The 14,738-nt window shown below is 40.7% G+C and overlaps 1 protein-coding gene across 1 annotated transcript in view; it reads left to right on the top strand.

Moving 5' to 3' along the window:
• ZCWPW2 (zinc finger CW-type and PWWP domain containing 2) overlaps positions 1-14,738 on the top strand; it is a 41,602-nt gene that overhangs the window by 10,611 nt on the left and 16,253 nt on the right. The window contains exon 5 of the mRNA XM_081933471.1: positions 14,402-14,516. Coding sequence (XP_081789597.1) covers positions 14,402-14,516 — 115 coding nt within the window. The remainder of the gene's footprint in view (positions 1-14,401; positions 14,517-14,738) is intronic.

Genomic DNA, 14,738 nt, shown 5'->3' with positions numbered 1-14,738 from the left:
GCCTTAAAGGCAAACCTTTAGACCTGACTATTTAAAACCTCACATTAAGTATATGCTCTGCAAGTTAAAGCCATATAGGTAGTAACCTGTTATTCCCAATCTTGTGTCTCTAAACTAACACCTCCACCCCCCAATTATTTGTCATTGTGTCTGAAGATGAAGATTAGTGGATGATTGAGATCACTTCTGGTTCCCGGAGGTGAGGGATGTTGCCGTCCGCTGCTCGTCTCTCCGGTGGGCTCCTTTAGGGAGCACAGGGGGTCTTGGAGGGACCACCTGCCATAGGGCGGCTTGCTGGAGCCCCTGGAAGCGGCAGCAGCCATCGGGGGGTTTCCAGTCTCGCCCCAGGAGCCAGGGAGCGAAGGGGGGCGCATGGCGTAGCTGTTGGCTGCCTGTGCCTTCGCCGAATGGATTCTGGAGGGAAGTAATCAATCAGAGGTTGCAGTGAAGTGCTGGAGATGAGAAGTTTGCCCTAATCTATTTTAACACCATTTAATGGATGAGCAACAGCTATTTGCAAGTTGTGGATTCAATCTATTTGAGGTTGCAAGATTGGAGGGGGGGGGTTACCCCCCCCCTCAGTTAAAGCGGCATTTAAACTATCTCTTGATCTCGGAATGGAGTGAGAGAGTAAAACGTTGAATTACCCACTTGTACTAACTATGAGAAAGATTTACATCACAATTGCAAGAAGTGATTCCTGAGCTGTTTTAAAAGCCTTATGGAAACTTAGAATGCTTTGCTCCCTGGTTCCCTGTGAGAGGCGGAGCCAAGATGGCTCACTTCCTTCTTCTTCGCTCTAATAAATGAAACTAGCCTTTTGAGACTACCTTTGAAGAAATTTCTTGCTTTATATTACTGTTACCTCCCGAAGGACTTCTGGAGCCTCCCCTGTTTTATGGTCTTTCAGGATTTGGATTATTTGACTCTCTTCTTCTGGCTTGGAACTATGACTGAGGATTAACATTCACTTCTGGGCTTGTCTGCCTCCTTGGTATCACCCAACTGCGCACTCCACAGACGCCATTTCTTCTGTATAAGGACTTACACTTATCCCGGAGCTTAACAAATGGGGCCCAGAAAACCACTGTCAGGGAAGGCAGCCTCGGCGCCTGCCTCCTCTGCATCTAGCCCAACGATCCAACAGACAAAAACTTTATCATTCTTACAACAAGAAGTGGCTGGAGAGAGCACAAAGGACTTATCAGTTGACCAAATGTTTCAGGCTATTATGAAGGGATAGGAAGAACTGAAAAAAGAACTGACAGATTTTAAAGAGCAGCTCAGAGATGCACAGCAGCAAACAATAGAAAATAAGCAGAGGGTTGGAGTACTGGAGGAGGGCGTGGTTGGGCTGAGGGAGGAAGTGAAGGCAACTCAGAAGGGGAATAGAGAACTGGAAAACTTCATGGTAAAGATGGAACTTGAAAGAATGTCCCTTTTTCTCAGATTCCAGAACCTACCCGAGACAGAAGATGAAGACCTTAAGCATATTATATGTACAATCTTAGCAGAATACATTAAGAGAGATGAAGAACAGTTGTGGTGGGATATGGACCTGGTTTATAGAATCAATTCAGAATATGCCAGAACACATAATGTTCCAAGGGAAGTCCATGTTAAATTTCTTAGGAAGACCATGAGGGATGAGGTTTTGGGAGCCCAAAGGGGGGGACCACTAAAATATAAAGATAAAGAAATTGCCATTCTTAAACAAATTCCGAAAAAAATAAGAGAAAAGAGGAGGAAGTATTCCTCCTTATCAAAGAAATTATATAATAAAGGAATTTGGTTTAGATGGTTATTGCCAGAAGGAATGTTGATTTTCTGGGAGGGAAATAGAATTAATTCAGTTGTGGAGGCAGAGACCTTCATGAAAAAACACAGTTCCCTCCTAGAGGATGAAACTATAAGAGGTAGTGAAAAAGGTGATAATATACAAGATATGAGGGAGGGAGGGACTGAGGCTCCGCCAGGGGACAAGGGGGAGGGAGCAATACTGAAAAGACTTGGGTCAAATAAATGTATTTGAAATATTATTGTAATTGTTGATATATTAGAAAGTGGCAAAAGAGATGATTGAACATATGGTTGATACAATGTATAATAAGATGCTGTTTTTGCTTATCTTTTATCTTTTTTTTTCTTTCTGCAAAAGTTGTGAGATTTGGAGAGATTTCTACTTTCAGCATGATGTAGCTGCCAAAAAAATTTGTATATCCACCTACCCTTCCCTATAAATGTTTAAAAATCAATAAACATCCTTTTAAAAAAAAGATTAGTGGATGATTATATGCAAAATCTTTTTGTGTAAATTTAATAAATATTACAATAAAAAATATGCTAACCAAAAGGATAAAAAGAAAACACTAAAAAGTATGGGGAGAATAATGCAAAAAAGAAAGATTAAGAATGTAGCTAGTTTACTTTATTGATTAGCCTTTGGACTATATCAAAGTGCAGATTTCCAAACCCAAATTGTTACTAAAATCTGATAACTGTTTAAAATGGAATTGGAATAAAATGCAATAATTTAATATATGGATAAATAAAATATGATAAATTATATTTCAGTGTCACCCCTACAATCTACTCCAATCAGTCCTACATATGCTGATCTCAGCCAAACCATTTTGTTCAAGTACTGTGCTGTATTAAATGTTATTTTCAAATTCTGGCCGCACATATGGTAAGTTGTTTTGTTACGGGGTTCCCAATGGATCATTCGTGTAGTACAAAGGTGTCAAACTCACGCCGTCATGGTGGAGTCATGTGATGTATCAGAACTTTTTCCTTCTTTGCTAAACTGCGCATGGACATGGCCAGTGCATGATACATCCGGCTTGCGGGTTGGGAGTTTGACAACCCTGGTTTAATATATAGACCGAGGTACCTGTCTCTGTCCCTTTATACAAGCAATACTCAAATAGGATGTGAGCCAGGTATTCTACCTCTTGTCAGCCCTGGAAGCCATCTTTTTCTCTGGATCTTTAGGACTGCCACACTTAGGGCTGTGGGAAACGGGGAGAGGGGATTGCATGGAATGGTAGAGATATATAGCCATAACAGCATTCTTTTCTCTGGGAGTCAAGGACGATTCAGCCTGCACCTGGAGTGGCATGACTGAGGAGCATCTCCAGTTTGGGACAGTGGAGTGATTGGATCTTGTGATGAACATATGGGAGAAAGAGAAAACACATAACACCAGTGCAAACTGGCTGCAGGACCTCATAGCAGATCACAGTAATCTGCCAGAGCAGGAACCAATTACCATCACAATGGTAGAAATCTGCAGCAGATCAAGAACACGAAGAGCTAATTTTTTTTAAAGGAAACGTATATGACTCATGAGGTATCTCAAATTTTTAAATAGATGGGATATAAGTTGCAACTAATTAAACATTCCTTTATTTTTAAAACAAAGTTTTATTGGTTTTTTTAAAAAATTTACAAGGGAAAAGGTAGTGGAAAAGGTATAGAAATTTTGGCAGTTGCAAAGTGTGGTAGGCGCCCCCTCCCTCCAAACTCATAGTATACATCTAGGTAAAAATCATTAATACATAGTCATATATAGTCAGCATGTTAGTTCCATTGATACTTTCAATCAGTTTAATACATAGTAGTATATAGTCCACATGTTAATTCCATTGATACTTTCGATCAGTTTATATCAAAAAGATTTTCTTATTCATTTTTGTGATCTGAGCTTTCTTGGTATTGCCCCATCTCCCCCCGCCGACAGAGCTCCGGCCCCTCCCGTGTCCTGCATATCTGTTGTAGGATCTTCTGTTTTTTCTAGGTGTGTTTTGTTTTTTTCCATAAAGGCCTGTGCCTCAATGGGTGTATTGATTCTAATTGTTGTCTCCTCCCAGAATATTAACATACCTTCAGGCATCAGCCATCTGAACCACACCCCCTTCTGGTATAATTTATTCGCTAATTGCGAATAATTTTTTCTTTTTTTCCTCACTTTCTTGGGGATCTGCTTCAGGATGGTTATTTCCCTATCATGGTATGTCAAGGCTTGCCCCCTTTGTGCACCCAGAATTTCGTCTCTTGTGCTTTTTCTAAGGAATTTAATATGTACCTCCCTGGGTACGTTGTGTGTTCTAGCATAGGCTGAATTCACTCTATAAACCAGATCTATCTCCCATTCCATCTGTTGTTTTTCTTTATAAATGTATTCAGCCAAAATATTTGTCATGATGTCCCTTATATTTTCATCATCTGCTTCCATCACATTTTGAAATCTAAGGTAAAAGGACATTCTCTCAAATTCTGTTTTCATCTGTTGGGTATCAAGTTCTTTGTTTCCCTTCTGCACCACCTCCACCCCCTCCCTCATCTCAGCCGCCCCACCCTCCAGAAGGTCCAGTCTCTGCGAGTTCTTATACATTTGGGCCTGATTCTCTTTAATTTCTTCTTTCATCTCCTTTAGTTGTTTCTTGATTTTCTCTTGTCCCTGTAAAAGTTGCTGAAGCATTTGTTGGAAATCCATCTCTGTACTTTTAGGTTGCATCAGGTCTGTTATCTTTGATTATGTAGCAGGGCTGGAAGTTGCTGATGTCGGGGCAGAGGTAGCAAAGCCAGGCTTTCCAGGAGGTGGTCTTTTAGGAGGCATTGTTTATGAAATAAAGAGTTCAGTCAGTGTAGAGAATGGACAGTCAGAACGGCAGAGCAGCCAGATGAGTCCAGGAGGCAGAAGGTCCAGGCAGAAGAGAGTTTCTCTAATCACCCTGGCAGTAGAGCAAAGTTTTTTCACTCCAGGGAGATCAAAGAGTAGCAATCCACAAGAGATTTATCTGAGTAGCACGGAGACAAAGACCGGAAGCCTGAATTTTTAAAGGTGGAGTCAGGTTTCACAGTTCATGAAGACAACGGAAGTGTGCCATCTTGCCCTGCCAGCTTCGGGTTTAGAAGCATAACAAAGTTTTCAAAGTTCCCAAAGTTTTCAGATCATCAGTATATTATGAGGTTAAGTTCAAAGAAAATCACTTTAAGCAAGGGTGTGGCATCATTGGTTGGCTCTCCCCCCTCCTCCTTCCCCTGGGGCTGAGAGCAAAATTGTTCCAAGCCGCCTGTCCGAGGGGGGGGGAAATTCCCCACCCTTCAGCCGCGCCTCTCAAGTCAGCCAAAAGAAAAGGTTTTAAACTGCTGGCAAATTCTTCAAGTCAGTAAAGGGAGTGGAGGGGGGTTTGCGCCTCACCGCACCGCAGCTGCTTCCTTCTGCTTGCTCATTCTCCGCACAGCCTCTCAGCGAAAACGCCCACGCGTCCTCCGATCTGCTCCCCGGTGCCTTGGGCGAGGCAGGGGACCTCCTGCCGGCCGCTGCCGATCCAGGGATCCCCCGCGGTGTCACCCCTCCGGCAGGACGCCTCTGCGGGGCGTCCTGTGCCCCCCAAGAAGTGGGGAAGCCGCAACTAATTAAACATTCCTATTGAAGCAACAAAAAATTAAATTGGGCTAAAGATCAAGTAACTCCCAATGTATGCATGTTCAAAGATAAATCTCATAGAACTGAAAGGTATTTGCTTTTAACAATGTTTGTATAGGCTTGAAGCCCATGCTTGAATTCAATCCAAGTTTACTAAAAACTATTAAAATATTAGTTTAAATTTTAATCATCCATATGTCGATATCATTAATAACATCAGTAAAATGTAATCATGAAGTAACAAAAATTTTAAAAATGTAGATGAATAGAGACTCCATTTAAAAAAAATACAGATAACATTCTTATGATGCTATGGGTAGTTGTATTTCAGAACATTTGCAGCATTTTAAAATCATTTTCACAAATATAGAAATGACTAATAATCTCCAAATACATTTGGCAATTTACATGGATGTTTATAATAATTTTCATTCAATTTTTTTCAGTGACTAACAGGGTAGATATTAATTAATTCATATTGGTGAATATGTGGATGACATATATATAGAATTGACCTGAATAGTGATTTATCCATTGTAGTGATGCATTGTTAATTTAAATTCAAAATAGTACCAAGAAAAATACCTAAGTAAATAGCCAAGAAATTATGCAACATGCAGTAGAAGGCAATTCATGTTTAATTTAACTGACATTTAACAGATATTTATGGCAAGTGCCATTTTATCGTAAGTGAAAATTTTGATGGAGCAAAATATTTTTCAGCAGCTTTATATTTCTACTCTTAATCTATTTTAACTAAATAACTTATATTTTATTCTGTTCTAATATTATTTTAGAATAACAAAAAGGGGTCCTTGGTTGTATCTGAGCTTGGTTGTTTTCTTGCAGATGTTTTATTACCAAACTTGTATAACATCATCAAAATAATAGTGTTCCACCACAAGGTGGCAGACTTTGATTAATAAATTGAATTTCTGTTACCTAGGTTCCATATTTTTTCTCTCTTTATTAGAAACTTATTGTATGCTAATATTATATTGAAAACGATTTGATGTCTGCAAAAATATACCATTGTATCATAATTTTAAAATGCGTCATTTACAGAGTTATTGTGAAGTCATTCAAGCACTAATGTGTCCTCAAAGGCTCCATCTATGTAATGTTCGTTAGAGCTTTCTTTCCAAAGCAAGTCCCCCCTCCTCCCCAGATCAAAATACTCAACCCAACTGCTATTTTGCATAGTTCACAAAAATCAATATGATATTTTACAAACTCACTAGAAATAAGGAATGATTGTTTTTATTTTGTACAGCACATCTTGCAATGATTGAAACTGGCAATTCCCTTATTTTGTTAGCATAGCACTAATCAATACTGATATATTTTAAGAGAATTGTTATTTATTCATTACTTAATAATTGGGTAATATAAATGACATTTTCCTTGATAATCAGGTATTAATTGCCTGAAAAAACTGTATTAAAGTCATTTATTTCATAGGAAACCCTAGGCTAGCACTTTTTAAAAATATCAGTAACATATGAAATGCTGATACTTGAGAAGTCTGAAAAATATTGATCTGTGCTTTTATTACTTAGCAGTAGATAACATACTACAAAAGGTATAATTATAAAAGAAGCAGGCATTATATAAAGTCACACAACTTAGAATTTCTGTGCAAGACATTTTAAAAAGTTATTGACAGAAGTGATGCTGCAGCATACACTGATAATAAACATAAAATCTCACAACTCATCCTAATTATCAAAACTTTGTACAGCACACCTGGCTATAGTTAGATGAATGAATCATAGTCTATTGTATTAACACAATCTTTTTCATTTGTGTGACACAGTGAATCATATATTATTAGATAAATGCATATAACACATAGGTTTATAGTTCAATATGTTATTTTCCTAAAGTTGTTGATGGAGAAAAATGATGCCAACTTAAAAGAGATTTAAGGTTAAACATTATTTTAAGACAAGAAGCTGGAGAGTATGTCAGGTATCAGAATAGCAAGGCAGATGTTGTAATAAGGAGAAAAGTATACAATATAACTCCTACAAAGTAAAGACATTTAAATATATGCATCTTTTTATAATCTTAACTTGCTTTATTAGATAACTTTAATGTAACAAAATCTAAAAGATTTTTAAGTTTCTTCATTGAGCAAAGTGTTAGATATTGTCAGGTATTGTTGAAGAACAAAGAAAGTCCGCTAATATAATACTTCATTTGTAAGGATTCAAAGGCTAAATGTGTTTTTATTGGTCATATTTATTTTAAAAATCAAATGAATTAAAGTTAATATGTTTGTTTTCAAATTATTCATACAACAATGCAAAATTATGTAAATAGAATCAAGTGCAGAAATCTAACAAAACATTCCAATTTATTATAATTTCACTTGGTATTTTTTAGTTGAGAGATTATAAATATGATTTTTTTTCTGTTCTTGTTGCTTTACATTTCATTTGATTCATTACATAGCAAATATACCAGCTAGTTTCCACTATTTAAAAAAATTACATGGAATATTAAGGAGTTTATGAATGAAAGAAATGCTAATATTTAATGTTGCTGAAGATTTCTCTGAGAGGAATAAATATAAGACAAAATAACAGCATTCATTTGATTATGACTTGAATGTCAGAAAAATAAAATAAATTGTACTAGAAATATTTGATGCCACAATGTAAGTATTGAACTTGTTTAAATCATATGTACTTTGGCTCAGATAACCAATAACTGGATGGGTAGTAATTAAAAAATGTGAGTATATAATTAGTTCAAAACTGGAACAATTGTCAAAACATATACAATAGCTAAAGTTACCTTCTGTTTTCTGTATTTCCCAGAATAAATATTAAAAACTGTGGATTCTATTTTTTTCCATACAGACTGATATGGCCCCATATCTTTCCATAGGGGAAATACCTAACTGAAATTCGTATACTGTAGTCCAGAGTCTGTTAATAACATGATGGTAAAAATAGAAGTATTAATAACTGTTAGATTGGGTATTGAGAAAGCAGACACAGGCTTATACCAACAACAGGTCTTTATTAACAGTAGAACAGTATGTACAATCCCGCAATGGCTTGGTCTGACAGCAGCCCTTTTATAGACCTATCAACCAATAGGATTGAACCTCTGTTCTCGCCAGAACAGAGGACCTTGGTGGAAAACCATGGTAGTTAGAGTGAATATCTAACACCCCTTCCCTCATATTTGGGATGTTTCTATTGGTCACGTAATCACGCAGGTAGGCGGGTTTTTGTTTAGTCCTACCAGACCTGCGCAGTTCATTTGGAATCGGTTCTTTGGGCAGGTCGGACGGACCTGTCTGCTCTCCAGCTCCACTCTGGGGAACCTCCTGGAACTTTTCCCAGGCCGCAGCTGGAGCCTATCACCATGGCAGGGATCCACATAGTTCCCCCCGGCCTAGTTGGGGGCATATACTGAGTCCCATACTGAGTCACAGAGAGGGACTCCTCCGGGTACCTTCCGCTAAGCAATGCGGGCGGGCGGTGCCCAGGAGTAGGGCCTTCTCTGTGATGGGCCCAACCCTCTGGAACGACCTCCCCCCCGATATTAGAACTACCGTTGATCTCCGCTCCTTCCGTAAGAAACTCAAGACCCACCTGTTCTGACTAGCCGGCCTGGCCCATTTGTAATCATAAGTAACATCTATTACTGACCTTCCTGGATGGCTTTTTAAATTTTAAATTTTGGGGTTTTAATTGGTTTTAGATTGTTTTTAACTATTAATTAGTTTGGGCTAATATACAGACTGTATGTTTACGTTGTTTGTCTGGGTTTTCGTGTTGTGCTTTGTTGTTTTTATATATGCGATGTCTGTATACCGCCCCGAGTCCCTGCGGGGAGAGGGGGCGGTTTATAAATTTAATAAACTCAAACTCAAATTCAACCCATACGCTAAAATTCCAAATATTGCTTGTGGAGTCAGGGGGCGATGTGGCAGAATAGTTTGGGTGTAGCCAGTCTAAGTGGGACTTTAGCTGGCGACCCATGAGAAGCTCAGAGGGGCTTCTCCCCGTAGTGGCACTTGGCGTGATGTGTTGGATTAACAAATAGTGATTGACCCCTGTTTGCCAATCCCCTGGGCCCACCCTAGCGAGGGCCTCTTTTGCAGATTGCACCATTCTCTCCACCTGACCATTGGAAGCCGGATGGAATGGCGCAACCAGGGCATGCCTGATTCCCTGACTTGCTAAGTAGGTCTCGAATTGTATGGCCGTGAATTGGGGGCCGTTGTCAGAGACCAAGACGTCGGGTAGGCCGTGCGTGGAGAAAAGTCTTCGTAGCACTTTGATGACCGCTTCTGCTGTAGTGGAGGTCATCGGGACTACCTCTAACCACTTCGAATAAGTGTCCACAACTACAAGGAAAGTTTGGCCATGAACTGGGCCTGCAAAGTCAATGTGCACCCTAGACCAGGGTGCTTGAGGCCGCGCCCGCTCCTTAGCGGGCGCCTCTAGGGGAGCTGGTCTGGACTCCTGGCACAGTGTGCAGGTAGCCACCCATTCTTCTATCTCCCTGTCCATGTTAGGCCACCACATGTAACTCCTAGCCAAAGACTTCATCCTGACAATGCCAGGATGCCCCACATGTAAAGCCTCCAAAATTGCCCTGCGCAGTTTGCTTGGAATAACCATTTGGTCCCCCCACAGTAGACAACCATTGATTACTGACAACTCATCACGTTTTGTAAAATACAATTTAAAATCAGCCCCAACAGGCCCCTTGGGCCACCCCCTCCACCCCCAGTTCAAAATTTGTTTGATGGTGGAGTCCTTTGCAGAATGACGGGCAATGTCATTGGACGAGACAGGTCCAGTGTCCAGGCAGTCAATGAGCAAAACCAGTGTCTCAGGAGTGGGGTCGGCAAGAAGTGCTGATAGGGGACAGCTGCTCAATGCATCTGCGTGTCCCAGAGTGGAGCCGGGGCAGTGGATTAGTTTGTAGGAGTATGCAGCCAGGAAAACAGTCCACCTGGTCATGCGTGGTGATAACGATACTGGGGTAGGTTGGTCTCCAGCCAGTAGTCCCAGCAACGGCTTGTGGTTGGTCACAAGTTCGAAATCCTGGCCGTAAAGGTACTTATGGAATCTTTTGACTCCCACCACTGCAGCCAGAGCATCGCGGTCCATTTGGCTGTAATTTCTTTCTGCAGAAGACAAGGTTCTCGAGTAAAAAGCAATAGGGGCTTCTGTGCCATTGGGCATGCGGTGGCTGAGGACAGCACCAACGCCAAATGGAGATGCATCGCAGGTTAACACCAACGGCAGGATCTGGCTGTACTGGACTAGAAGGGAGTCAGCTGTCAGTAGTCTCTTGACCGTGGCAAATGTGGTAGCCTCAGCTCTGCTCCAGGATCACTTTGCATTCTTGGCCAGGAGACGGTGAAGCGGTTCAGCAACGGTGGCTTTCTGTTTAAGAAAGACGCTGTAGAAATTAAGGAGCCCAAAGAACGCCTGCAGCTTGGTTTGAGTGTGGGATGTGGGGGCTTTCTGGATAGCTTTTATTCTTTGTGATGTCGGGTGAATCCCAGAGCCATCAATCATGTACCCAAGGAATTCAACCCTTGGTACATTAATTTTGCATTTTTCTTTTTTAAGCCGGAGGCCCTTTTCTCTAATTCTGGCCCAAACCATTCGAACTTGTTTTAAAAGTTGTGCCTTGTTTGCAGCCGATACCAAGATGTCATCGAAATAGGGGACGACTCCTGGTATCTCCTGCAAAAGTCGTTCCATGATGCTTTGGAACAGTCCCGGGGCAATACTAACACCAAATTTCAGGCGGTGGCATTTGAATGCACCCCTGTGCGTCACAATGGGTTGAGCCTCCACTGTAGCGCCATCTACAGGCAACTGTTGGTATGTCTGCGCCATGTCTAATTTCGCAAATATTTTTCCTGCATCGAGCGAATATAGTAGGTGCTGTACAATGGGTACAGCGTATGCGCTTTGTTGTAACACGTTGTTAATTGCACATTTATAGTCCGCGCAGATGCGGACTGACCCGTCAGGCTTGACCAGGATCACAATAGGGGTCTCCCAGCGAGCATGGTCGACTGGTTCTAGGATTCCCTGGTTCACAAGCGTGTCAATTTCCCTGTCAATTTTAGGGCGGAGAGCGAATGGTACTCTCCTGGGTATCAGTCTTATTGGCGCTATGTTGGGGTCCAAGCTAAAGGAGATTGGCGTCCCCACATACTTACCGAGACCAGTACCGAAGACGTCCTCGAACTCCTTAAAGATGGCCTCAGTGCCGTCTTCCTTCACGGAGTTGATCCCGGTCACTTCCAACCCCAGAGCTTGGAACCAATTAAGCCCCAGGAGGCTCTGCAAGTTGTTGCTGGCCACGGTCACGGGAAGCTTTGTGCAGAATTCCTTGAATCGAACCCGGAAGGTGCCCAGGCCTACGATGGGGACCTGGTTCCCCTGGTAGTCTTGCAGGCTGATGTCAGGGGTGCGAAGGTGCTGTTTTTTCAAGCTCAGGATGGCTTGCTTCAGGGTCGACCATGACATGATTGTTAATGATGATCCAGTGTCTAACTCCAGCTCACAGGGAGCGTCCTCTATGAGGACAATGATCTTCAGGTTTTTTGGCCGCCTAGTGCGGACTTGTCCTATCGTAGTGTGATACGTAACCTTTGTTTCTCTCTCTGGGCGCCCTTGTGGTTTCTGCCAGGCCCCTGGGGTGGGCCTCTGTTGGCGGCTCGGAGTATTTTTTGGCTGCCATGTGTTGGCAGGGAATTCGCTCTGGCACACTTTGGCAATGTGCCCCTTTCGTTCGCAACACTGACAGGTTGCATCTCGGAAATGGCAAGTAGACCTGGCATGGTCTCCTCCACAGCTTGCGCAAGGCAGCAAACATGAGTTGAATTTTTGGGCTGGCTTCATGCGGCTACCGCGCATGCGGTAGCTGTCATCTTCTTTGCTGTCCGAGTGCTCGGGCTCTGCGACCTCGTGGTGGACGCGCGTTTGTTTCTGCGCGGCTTGTGGCACATTTTGTGGGCGCTGCAAGGTCTCCGTGGACTTGAATGCTGATTCAGACACTCTGGCCTCATCAAGTGCGATCTGCAGAGACAGATTTGATCTGGCAAGCAATCTTCTCTGCAGATTAATGTCCCACAGACCGCAGATTATGCGGTCTAATATTAAGTTGTCCAGATCATGGAACTCGCAATAGGCTGCTGCCTTACAAAGCGCCACCATGTACTCATTGATTGATTTGCCCTCTTTCTGGTTCCTAATATTGAATTTGTGGTGGCAAATGTGCCTCAATGGTTTGGGCGCATAGTGGATTTTCAAAGTCTGTTGTAATGCCGTCCAGGGAACCCCTTAGAGTAGGGTTGGCTCCAACAGGTTCTTCGCTGTTTCAAAAACCTCTCGGCACAGTACCCCAATAAGAGGTTCTTCTTTCGGTTTTCAGGGATGCCGGTAAGGTCGTTTGCCTCGAGGAAGCATTCGAATCGTAACATATATGATTCCCAGTGTTCAGCCACTGGGTCATATGGAGTTGGCAGGGTGTGCATAGCCATTTTCGTACAGAGGGCGATTTGAAGCTGCCGCTCAAAATGGTTGCTCAATGCTGCGCCGATAGCTCCGGGCTGGATCTATTTGCTGGATTCGTTGTTCTTCTTTTTCGCCTATTTGTCTTCCAATCCCACCCTCGTCGCCAGTGTTAGATTGGGTATTGAGAAGGCAGACACAGGCTTATAGCAACAACAGCTCTTTATTAACAGTAGAACAGTAAGCACAATCCAGCAACTGCTTGGTCTGACAGCAGCCCTTTTATAGGGAGCTGTCAGACCTCTCAACCAATAGGATTGAACCTCTGTTCCCGCCAGAACAGAGGACCATATGTGGAAACCATGGTAGTTAGAGTGAATATCTAACAATAACTTCTAACCCATTATCTTTATTATTTAGAGAGTTGTAATTTTTGGTTTCTGCATAAGTAGTAGCTCAGTACTGGATTCAGCTGTTAATGCCTAGCAACAAACTAAAGACATTTCTGTTAGATTTATTTAATACCAAAACATAAAGGTAATGCTCTGAGCTTAAATAGCTTTGTAGTCTAGGTTGTGAACCTGAACACTTACAAACAGTAAATGTTTATTTCAGATATACTACATATTGCAGTACATATTTTGATGTGCAAATACTGTACTACATTATATAATATTTCAGTTTCACACAAGCTCTGACCATACAAACCATATTATGACAGTACACTGTACAGAGATTCTATTTCCTTATATTGAATTTTTCATCATTTCCCATATGTCAGTCGGAAGCTGAACGGTTTCTCATTAGGCATTCTTTTTTCACAGTTTTCTTTTCACTTCAGAAAATATATTTGTAACTCATTCAAAACAAATCAAGCTGTTTATCAAGCTGACCAGAGATAATACAAAATTAAAAATAGACATATTAGTGGGTTACTTCCTATATCTATGTTAAAACTTTATTGTTATAAATTTTTGTAGAGATATTTTATAGTGAATTGTTTGTAGCTGACCTAAGAATCTACAGTGTAAATATGTCAACTTTAGATCCAGTTGTAAAGAGAGTTACTGTCCACAAGAAATGCTGTAAGTTTTATGTTTGAGCCAAAAAAAGCAAATATCCTTTCCTTTGTTTTAAAAAGAAAAGGGCTTTTCTTTAATAGCACCTCAAATTTGTTACACAAGGTCTTTTTCTCTGTCTCTGACTCTTTCTCTACTCCCCACCCACAGTTTCCAAAATTAAAATAATGCCTTTTTCTAAAATTAAAATAATTTGAAGTTTAATTTAAATTGCATGTTCATTGTTTCTGTAGTTGTTTATATAATGCATGTAACTAACACATGTATTGCAAAAAAAAATATTTTTTTGCATTTTATGCTGAAAAATTTAGAAAAATAACGATGTACATAATATAAATTACTAATATAGCTGGATATATATTTATATTTATATTCCTTAGACAGATGTGTGTAAGAAAAAAAAAACCTGGTATGATAGTGCATTTGAAGAGGCAAACAAATTACTTGCATGTACTACTCAGCAAAGGCTCGACATATGCTACCTATCAAAAAAAGGTACAATTATCTGGCCTTTTATTTGTTATTATACACAAACATTTGAATTTTTATTTGTGCAAATATTTTCCTAGGAATTGTGGCATAAATTAATGATAATATCTTTATAAAATACTAATACTGCTAGATACTAATGATTGTTCCATCAAATCAACAGAAATTTCATAAATAAAAGAATAAATAAATACTCAGTTCAGAATAATCTATGTTATTCACTTAAGA

This window comes from Natrix helvetica, assembly GCF_964273705.1.
Source record: "Natrix helvetica genome assembly, chromosome: Z".
NCBI classification, from domain to species: Eukaryota; Metazoa; Chordata; class Lepidosauria; order Squamata; family Natricidae; genus Natrix; species Natrix helvetica.
This window is presented reverse-complemented; position numbering and strand designations above follow the sequence as displayed.